This window comes from Vidua chalybeata, chromosome 24 (genome assembly GCF_026979565.1).
Source record: "Vidua chalybeata isolate OUT-0048 chromosome 24, bVidCha1 merged haplotype, whole genome shotgun sequence".
Lineage (NCBI taxonomy): Eukaryota > Metazoa > Chordata > Aves > Passeriformes > Viduidae > Vidua > Vidua chalybeata.
In genome coordinates this window covers 4,528,638-4,538,388 of record NC_071553.1, presented here as the reverse complement: position 1 = coordinate 4,538,388, position 9,751 = coordinate 4,528,638, and the positions used below count along the sequence as shown (strand labels likewise).

General features: G+C 53.7%; 2 protein-coding genes and 1 long non-coding RNA gene across 5 annotated transcripts in view; 1 reads left to right on the top strand and 2 right to left on the bottom strand.

Annotated features, from left to right (window-relative positions):
* The window catches only part of PIFO (primary cilia formation), a 6,064-nt gene extending 1,507 nt beyond the window's left edge, over window positions 1–4,557 (bottom strand). For 2 of the 3 annotated variants that reach the window (XM_053963813.1, XM_053963812.1), the window contains exons 1-5: window positions 4,435–4,557; window positions 3,075–3,217; window positions 1,983–2,066; window positions 1,031–1,164; window positions 1–61 (exon numbers count right to left, since the gene is read on the bottom strand). The exon at window positions 1–61 is cut by the window's left edge. In XM_053963813.1, coding sequence (XP_053819788.1) covers window positions 1–61; window positions 1,031–1,164; window positions 1,983–2,066; window positions 3,075–3,217; window positions 4,435–4,459 — 447 coding nt within the window. In that variant the 5' untranslated portion in view covers window positions 4,460–4,557. Of the gene's footprint in view, window positions 62–1,030; window positions 1,200–1,982; window positions 2,067–3,074; window positions 3,218–4,434 lie in introns of all 3 variants that reach the window. The other variant, XR_008434721.1, reaches the window with a different exon arrangement.
* A 131-nt stretch (window positions 4,558–4,688) lies between these two features.
* On the top strand, window positions 4,689–5,573 carry LOC128799422 (uncharacterized). The gene is made up of 2 exons (XR_008434723.1): window positions 4,689–5,047; window positions 5,219–5,573. It is a non-coding gene; the product is annotated as an uncharacterized LOC128799422 (long non-coding RNA).
* Window positions 5,574–5,852: 279 nt separating this feature from the next.
* On the bottom strand, window positions 5,853–9,751 carry LOC128799415 (acidic mammalian chitinase-like). Its single transcript, XM_053963808.1, is given in 10 exon segments — window positions 5,853–6,175; window positions 6,265–6,384; window positions 6,619–6,804; window positions 6,881–6,986; window positions 7,145–7,269; window positions 7,379–7,544; window positions 7,649–7,705; window positions 8,232–8,433; window positions 9,156–9,185; window positions 9,634–9,751. Coding segments are annotated over 10 exon segments (1,245 nt in total). The 3' UTR covers window positions 5,853–6,040.

Genomic DNA, 9,751 nt, shown 5'->3' with positions numbered 1-9,751 from the left:
GAATTTCATCGGCCGCGCGAATTTCCTGCCCGAGGGCTCCTGCAGCTCGTACGTGCCGGGCCTGGGGGCGCCACGAAACCTTCGGATCCGCCCGGGAGCTGGGTATGCGTTAGCCAGCAGGTCCCAGGGCTAGCCAAAGTGTCCCAGGGCTAGCCAAAGTGTCCCCGTGTTAGCCAAAGTGTCCCAGTGTTAGCCAAAGTGTCCCAGTGTTAGCCAGAATGTCCCAGGGCTAGCCAAAGTGTCCCAGAGCTAGCCAAAGTGTCCCAGTGTTAGCCAAAGTGTCCCAGGGCTAGCCAGAATGTCCCAGGGCTAGCCAAAGTGTCCCAGAGCTAGCCAAAGTGTCCCAGGGCTAGCCAAAGTGTCCCAGGGCTAGCCAAAGTGTCCCAGTGTTAGCCAAAGTGTCCCAGTGTTAGCCAAAGTGTCCCAGGGCTAGCCAAAGTGTCCCAGTGTTAGCCAAAGTGTCCCCGTGTTAGCCAAAGTGTCCCAGTGTTAGCCAAAGTGTCCCAGGGCTAGCCAAAGTGTCCCAGGGCTAGCCAAAGTGTCCCAGGGCTAGCCAGCATGTCCCAGTGCTAACCAAAATATTCTAGTATTAACCAAAATGTCTCAATATTAGCCAAAATAGCCCAGTATTAACCAAAATAGCCCAATAGTAACCAAAATGTCCCAGCATTATCCAAATCATCCCGGTGATTATTTCTGGACATCAAAACCTTCCTTTTGCAGCTAAAAACCCTTCTTTTTAGGAGAGAAAAATCTATTTTTTGTTTGTTTTTTTGGGGGTTTTGAGTTTGGTTTTTTTTTTTTTTTTGGGTGGGGGATGTTTTTGGGTTTTTGGGTTTTTTTGGGGGGGTTTGTTTTGTTTTGGGGTTTTTTGTGGTTTTTTTTTTTGTTTTTTTGGGCTTTTTTTGGTGTTTTTTTTTGTTGTTGTTTTTGTTTTTGTTTTTTTTTTGGGGGGTCTGTTGTGTTTTTGTTCGTTTGTTTGTTTGTTTTTGGTTTTTTTTTGTTTGTGCGGGGGAAGGGTTTCACTCACCCGGGGTACAGATCCTGGTCCCGAGGGCGGCTCGGGAAGCGGCGGCTGCTGGAGGAGAAGGGAACCGGGGCGGGCCGGCCCCGGCCGCGCTGCGCCGGGAAGGGCCCGTAGGCGGCGGGACCGGGGGAAACGGCCTGCGGGACACGGAGCGGGGAGTGCGGGAAGGGAACTGGGAATGAGGAAATGGGGATGCGAGTGCGGGAAGGGAGATGGGAATGAGGGAATGGAGATGGGAATGAGGGAATGGAGATGGGAATGAGGGACACGGAGCTGAGAGTGCGGGAAGGGAGATGGGAGTGCGGGAAGGGAGCTGGGAGTGCGGGAATGGAGATGGGAGTGCGGGAATGGAGATGGGAATGCGGGAATGGGGCTGGGAGTGCGGGAAGGGAGCTGGGAGTGCGGGAATGGAGATGGGAATGCGGGAAGGGAGATGGGAATGAGGGACACGGAGCTGGGAGTGCGGGAAGGGAGATGGGAGTGCGGGAATGGAGATGGGAATGCGGGAATGGGGCTGGGAGTGCGGGAAGGGAGCTGGGAGTGCGGGAATGGAGATGGGAATGAGGGACATGGAGCTGGGAGTGCGGGAATGGAGCTGGGAGTGCGGGAATGGAGCTGGGAATGCGGGACACGGCGCCGGGCGTGCCCGAAACCCCGCCCGCCCGGAGCAGCCGCCCGCTGCTGGCGCAGCCGGGCTGGGGAATCCTTTGGCTGCTTTTTCCCCTCTTTTTTTGCTGCTTTTGGGTTGCTTTCCCCCCTCATTTTTCCTGCTTTTTCACTCTTTTAGGCTGCTTTTTCCTTGTTTTTTTGGCTGCTTTTCCCCTCTTATTGGCTGCTTTTCCCCTTCCCTTTTTTGCTACTTTTCTCCTGTTTTTTTGCTGCTTTTTCTCTGGATTTTTGCTGCTTTCCCCCTCTTTTTTTGCCTGCTTGTCCCCTCTTTTTTTGCTCTCCTTACCTGAGCCTTCTGCTGGAAGCGCGGGGCTGTCCTGGCTCCCAGCACGTACCCCCGGGTGCTCATGGAGGATTTCGGGATGTTCTCCTGCAGTTCGAAAGCCAAAATTATTTATTGGCATTGTTCAAAGGCATCGTTTGCAGGGCAGGAATGCACGGGCAGCAGACACTATTCCAATTAAACTTATTCCTAATAATTCCCTTAATTTCTCACTACTGCAGAGCCTCGAGGACCGGTTGGGAAAGAAGATAATTGCTTTTCCCAGGAAAATTTCCTTTTTCCATCCTGCAGTAGGTTTGCAGGGCAGGAGTGCATGAGCAGCAAATGTTATTCCTGATAGAGTTATTCCTAATAATTCCCTTAATTTCTCACTATTGCAGAGCCTCGAGTACTGGTTGGGAAAGGAGATCATTCCTTTTCCCAGGAAAATTTCCTTTTTCCATCCTGCAGCGGGTTTTGAGGGCAGGAATGCATGATACTTTTCCTATTAAAGTTTTTCCTAATAATTCCCTTATTTTCTGACTATTGCAGAGCCTGACTGGCTCAGAGACCTTGGCATAAAGTCAAAACCACCCGTGGCTTCCATTTTAGCCCGTGGAAAAAAAACTGCCAACTTTGCGTGAAGATTTACAGGTCACAAGAGTTTGAGTTAATGTGGCACAGGGTGAAAAAGTAGAATTTTGGGGATTTTTTAGAATGGGGTTCAGGAGGCAAGATGGGGGAATTTGGGTGTGTCTTGTCCTCCTTCTTTCACTGTGATGGTGACACTTTTTATCGGTTTAGAGTAGAGGCACTGTGTGTAACACAGGGGAGAGGTATTGGGAATTAATCAGAAATAAAGCACACGGAGTTTTTGGTATAAAATGTGAACAGCGCCCTGAGGGCAGACAGAATGTTGGACAGAGCTCAGCAGGGCAGAGAGAGAATGTGACAGAGAAAATAAACAAAATTGAAATTAATTAAAATTGAGAAGCAAAACCAACGCATCTGGGCTTCTTCTTTGGCTGCGGGGCTGGGAGGAAAAGACTTTTGATGATCTCGGGGTCATCCTGAGCCCAGAACCCCGAGAGACCCCGAAATGAAGGACGAGCTCACCTGTGGCCCCAGGTAAGAGCCTGGCCCCAGGAAGGGGCTGCCCCGCACCCCGAGCACCTCGATGCCCAGCCTGTCTGGGGCGAAGTAGTGGGGGAACATTTTCCGTTCTTGAGTCGTCCCAAAGGAGATGAGCTTTGCCACAGCTGGGGGACGGGCACGGGGAAGTGGGATAAACAAGGGAAAAAAAAAAAAAAAAAGAGAGAAAAGAGAGAAAAGAGTGAGCACGTGCTGTTCATCCCTGGGCCCTTTGCCTCTGCCTCTGCAAAGCCACGAGGGGCTGAGAGGAGTGAGGGGTTTGTCTTTCCAAACAGATTTGTCTTTCACAGGGAATGACAGATTTGTCTTTGCCCTGGATATTTGGGAGGGGTCTTGTTGTTAGTGGACACGAAATGGGCACACAGAAGCTTGGGAAGTTCAGAAGAGAAAAAGAGCCAGTTTTATTCAAACATCTGGTGTTTATAGAATTCCAAAGGTGACCGTGGGTTGGAGGATGGAATTACCACCTCTCCAACCACACCGGCCCAAAGATCAATCAATCATTTCTCTCCACCCACAGAGAAATATGGAAACAATTCTATTTATACGTGAGATTGTGTGGGAACTCTGACTCTCAAATATGTAAACATCATCAGAAGGCTAAAGAAGTTTTATGAGAACTTAAAAAAACTTTTAAAAGAATTATAAAAGAAAACTGAACACTTCTAAAAATCAGGGCAACAGGGTGTGCCCTTTGCCTCTGCCTCTCCACAGCCACGAGGGGCTGAGAGGAATGGCAGATTTGTCTTTTTGTGGGTCTGCTGGTAGATGAAACCAGCACTGAGAGAGAAAAGAAACAATGGGAAGGATTCCACTGATTGATGGATGGGAAAAAAAGATATTTGCCTTTACAAACAAACTGTAGGGTGGCTGATAAATGGAATTGGATATTGAAAGATGAAAGAAACAATGGGGGGAAACCCTAAATTCCATAAGAATTAAGAATGAAAAGGGAGGGTTGTACATTAGAGGGGAAGCTCTGGTGTCAGGCGTTTTGGGAAGTGTGAACCTCTCAAGTACCTCAGCCAAGGGGGAAAGAGAGAAGGGAAATTGGGATAAAAAGGAGGCAGCGTCCTCCAAAAATTGGAGAGAGCCCAGGGGAATGCCCCATGGGCTGTCCCGTTACTGGGACAAAGTAAAAGGACTCCTCTGTCTCCTTTTTGGACATAAACCTCTGGTGTTTGTGGGTGAATTTTCCAGGCAGGGCTGGTTTTCCCCAGCCTGAGCAGGGAGCTGGGATCTGGGAAGATCCTGGAGAAGCTGATGGCACTGGGGAGGTGAAGGAGAAGCAAACCCAGCCCCCCTGGGTGCCCCCGGCTCTCACCTTTGGGGTCGTGCCGCGCTGCCATCCTGGCCGGGCAGAGCCCCCCGGGACGGGCTCAGGCGCTGCGGGCAGGGAGCAGGGGGATGGGGAAAAGCCCAGGGTGCGGCATTTCCCTCGGGAATGGGCTGGGCTGGCTCCGGGCAGCAGCCTGGCGTTGTGATGTCACAGCCCGGGCGATGTGGCAGCAGCTCCTGACGCGGTTTCCATGTCGCTGCCAAGGCAGGGCAGCAAAAAATCCACGGCTGGGACGAAATCCAAGCCCTTCCCTGTCGCTATTGGACACGAAATGAGTGCACAGAAGCTTGGGAATAAAACTGGCTCTTTTTCTCTTTTGAACTCCCCAAGCTTCTGTGCACTCATTTTGTGTCCAGTAGCGACAGACACCTGTACAGATCTGCCAGCCCTCAGCATCTGCTGTCTGAAGAAAGCGTGGAGCAAGGCCCAAACTGGGAGTGATAAAAAAAGGCAACCAAAACCCCAGCCAGGCAACACCCATGCTCTAAAAAGGTGGAGCCGAGGAGGGGCCATGTAAAGCAGTTCCTGGAAAATCTAAACTAGTTCATGGATTTGCATCAGGATCTATGAAGATGCAACAGGCTGATGTAATTAAAAGGTATTTAAGGGCTATCCCCGAAGATAACAGGGTGCTCTTGGCTGACCCAATAACCTCTGCTCTATGGTCCTTGTCCCCTATTGTCCTTTATTAAACTTCTTATTATCACATCGTTATTAAACTTCTTATTATCACATTATTATTAAACTTTTTATTATTACATTTTCACAGGAGAGTGAAGGTGTTTTTCACGTGAGAGAATCAGGAAGCGACGAAATCTAAAGGAGGAAGCGAGTTGAAGCAGGAAGCTGTTGGTTTTGTGTAAAGCTTCACTGACTCATCCTCGCTGCGTGCAATGGGGTCAGAGGGGTCACTGGCCTGGAATGGGATCGGGATGGGGATTGGGATCTCCGTGCCCGTCCCCACCACCAGCACTGCAGCTCCTCCTGCACTCCCACTGCCACTCCAGCAGCTGCAGGGATGGGAGGACTGAGCTGTGCAGAGGGCAGGATTTTCCAAGGATTTTCCTTGGTGTGACAGATGGGCAATGCCGTGCTTGGCTCTCACAATTAAAAGGCAAATATCATGTGTGTGTATGTTAGGAGATGTTTTATGGATTTATAGTTATGTTTTATCCCCCTAATCAGGGGGTGGCCTGGGTTTGGGACATTTGGGAAGGTTGGCTCGTCTCTATGGCAACATCTGACCCCCAGTCAAGATTTAAGGAAGTAAAACTCCACCACTGGACAGCAAAGAAGGAGCTGATGGACAGAACTTTGGGACGGGCTAAAAAGGGTTAAAGGGCAAAACCTCCGTCGTGTGGATGAGCACGTGGTGGGGAAAAAAAAATCCTTTACTCGTAATATATTAATTAAATAATACGTAATATTTTCTCCATTCAGTCTTCTCTTGTATTTTTAATAAGGTTTTAATAAAGCGTTAAAATGTTGTGGAAGTGAGTGAGAGACACGTTGGGGAAGGGATGGTGTTGGTGGTGCCCCCCTTGCACAGCCCACCGTGCCCTTGGTGTCCCTCCCCTCACTCACGGCACGTTCACAGCCCCAGGCCCTTCTTCAGGCTGGAGATCAGGGGGTATTTGCCCTCGTGGCAGAAATCCCCACTGAAGTCATCCATGTCCAGGGCCCACACCATGGCCCCTCCAAAGTTGTTCTTCTTCAGCCAGTCCACCTGTGGGCAGGAAAATCCCGGTGAGCCCCAGGAACTGATCCCACAGGAGGCTCCGGCCTCGTCCCAGCACGGCCCCGCTGCCCCCAGACCTTGAGGCCGAAGCTCTTGACGTTGTCGTAGCCGACCCATTCGCTGCCCTTGTAGGCGTAGGGGACATCCTGGGGGGCATCCCAAGCCTGGGTGGCTCCAGAACCCAGGAGAGAGCAGATCTAAGGAGAAGGAAGCAGGAATGTCATCCACAAAAAGGGAAAAGCCCAGGCTCTGCCGTCGCCTTGGCTTTATCCTCTGGTTTTGTGCTGCTTCCCCGTGCCCTGGGCACACAACTCCTTCCTAGCGATTCCACGGACAGCTCTGTGCCTGAGGCACGCAGAAAACTCCACGGGAGCTTCCTGATAAATCCCTTCAAATGATTTGAGCAAGGAATGTGATGGGAACATCCATACCTCGTAGTAAGCCAGAGTTCCGGCCTCCCTGGTGTAAGGCCCAGCAGGGCCTGGCCCGGAGCTGGGCGCTCCAACGGCAGTGTCGGATGGGTTCTGCAGGGTGAAGCTCTTTCCATAGGTTGGGAATCCCACCAGCAGCTTCTCAGCTGGGGCACCGTTGCTCTTCCAATAATTCATGGCGTATTCCTGGAAAAGGCAGCACGGCTCACGGGCTGGGCTGAGGCGCGGGGAGCCCCGAGCCAGAGGCCCCAAAGGCACTCACAACGCTGAGGGTGCTGCCCCTGCTGAACAGGGGGCTGTTCTCGCCCGTGGAGCCGTCCCAGGAGCCGTGGAAGTCGTAGGTCATGACGTGGAAGTAATCCAGGTACCTGCGGGGAGCGGGGCTGTGTCCTCACCTGAGGCACCCCAGCTGAGGCTGCCCAGCACCCACAGCCCCGGCCCACCGGGCTCCCTCAGGGGCTCTTTCACTCCAGCACTTCCAGGAAACCCCGCAAACCCCACCAGGGAGCCCAGGCTGGCCACTCACTTGCCCAGCTCGGCGATCTCGTAGCCGGCCTGGATGGTGGAAAGTCCGGCAGCCACGGCGGCGGTGACCATGAGCCGGGGCTGGTTGGTCTCTCTGGCCTCCTGCTCGAAGGCTGCCAGCAGCTCCTGAGGGATCCGAGGACAGCAATCACCCGGGGCTCGGGGCTGAGGCTTTGCGGCCGCCCAGGGCTCCGAGGCCAGAGCTGTGGCCAGCAGAGCCTGGAGCCGAGCCCACCTTAACCAGGACGGTGAAGAGAGCCTTGTCCTGGGCAGGGCTGCCCCTGGAGCCGGGGTATTCCCAGTCCAGGTCCAGCCCATCGAATCCGTACTGCCGCAGGAATTTGACCACGGACGTGATGAAGGTCTGGCGGTTCTGGGGTGTGGAGACCATGGTGGAGAACCTGGGCAAGCAGAGCAGGACTGAGGTGGGCTTTCCATGGAGCCCCTTCCTCCTCCCCTTCTCCTCCCACGTTGATCTTTAGGGCAGGACGTGGTATGAACTCACTTCTGCGTGCCGAAATTCCATCCTCCAATGGCCAGCAGGGTCTTCAGATCTTTGTTCCTGCAAGGGGAGAGGCATGACCCAGAGTTATTGCAGCCCTGAGCGGGGCTGTGCCCTGCTCATGCCTCTGGCCCTCTTCACCCAGCACCCCTCGCCTGGAGCCGCTGTCACCGAGCTGAGAGTGAAGCAGAGAGAAGGACGGGGAGGGAGCAGAGAAGGGAACAGGAGGGAGCAGAGAGAGAAGGGCACAGGAGGGAGCAGACAAGGGCACAGGAGGGAGCAGAGAGAGAGGGGCACAGGAGGGAGCAGAGAGAGAGGGGCACAGGAGGGAGCAGAGAAGGGCACAGGAGGGAGCAGAGAGGGGCACAGGAGGGAGCAGAGAGAGAGGGGCACAGGAGGGAGCAGAGAAGGGCACAGGAGGGAGTAGAGAGGGGCACAGGAGGGAGCAGAGAGGGGCACAGGAGGGAGCAGAGGTGGGCACAGGAGGGAGCAGAGAGGGGCACAGGAGGGAGCAGAGAGGGGCACAGGAGGGAGCAGAGAGGGGCACAGGAGGGAGCAGAGCCCCGCTGAGGCTCCCGGCACTCACTGGCTCTTGAGGCCGTTGAAGGACCTGTAGAGGGTCTCGTCGTTCCACTCGTACGTGCTGATCTCGTTGTTGTTCATGCCGGCGAAGGCGTAGATCAGGTGGTTGCACAGGTTGGGGTCGATGTTCTCAGGGCTGAACTTGCCCAGGCCAGGCCGGTACTGGGCCCAGTTGGTGAAGTAACAGGTCAGCACATAGGCAGAGCCTGCGGGGAGACAGCGGCCGTGGAGGGGCTGCAGTGCCCTGGCACAGCCTGGCCCTGGCACAGCCTGGCCTGGCACAGACCGGCTCTGGCACAGCCCAGAATTGGGCACAGCCCGGCCTGGCACAGCTCGGCCTGGCACAGTCCAGCACTGGGCACAGCCTGGCATTGGGCACAGCCTGGCCTGGCACAGCCTGGCCTGGCACAGACCGGCTCTGGCACAGCCCGGCCTGGCAGAGCCCGGAATTGGGCACAGCCCGGCCTGGCACAGCCAGCCCTGGCACATCCCGGCCCTGGCACAGCTCGGCCTGGCACAGCCAGCACTGGGCACCGCCTGGCATTGGGCACAGCCCAGCGTTGGGCACAGCCCGGCCCTGGGGAAGCTGCACTGGCGCTGTTGGACACGAAATGGGCACACAGAAGCTTGGGGGGTTCAAAAGTGAAAAAGAGCCAGGTTCATTCAAACATCTGGTGTTTATAGAATTGCAAAGAATTTCCACCTCTCCAACCACACTGATCCAAAGATCAATCAATCATTTCTCTCCACCCACAGAGAAATATGTAAACTATTCTATTATTACATAAAATTGTGTGGAAACTCTGACTTTCAAATATGTAAACATTATCGGAAAGCTAAAGAAGTTTTATGACAACTTGAAAACGTTCAAAAAAAACTATAAAAGAAAACGGAACACTTTTAAAAATGAGAGCAACGCAGCACCTACCGAGGTGGGCGTTCAGCAGCACGGCCAGGCCTGGCAGGAAACAAGGAAACAACAAAGGGTCACTGCTTGCCCTCAGGAATGCAAAGCTCTGCAGCAAGGCTCTGCTCCCAAGCTGAGGCACAAGAGCTTTTCTAAAATTTCTCCAAGCATTTCCAGTGACAAACGATTTCAGGCAGAAGCAGAGAAGAGCCTGAGCAGATGCCAAAGGAATCATTTGGCTTTTAGGTTTAAGTCTGAAAGCACATTTCAGTTGCAGCCTGCAATCGACTCTGCCCATGTTCAAATCACAACAGATCCCCAACGGCAGCAGCCCCAAAGAAGAGGAATTTCCCTCCCCAGAGGAAATTGTGAAACCTCGGGCAGAAAAGCGAGAGCAGCGTTTCCATCCCTGCAGCCCCTGGCCAGGCAGCAGAGCGGCAGTGCCAGAGCCTGCAGCCCTGCTCAGGAGGGCACAGAGCTCCAGGGCAGCAGCACTCACCGGTGAGCAGAGTGAGCGAGGCCATCTCGGAGCACACTGATGTGCTCAGCCTCCCTCCCACTTTTATACCCTGCTCCTCGCTGCTGCCAGCCTGGCATCAGCAGGGATGGGCAAACAT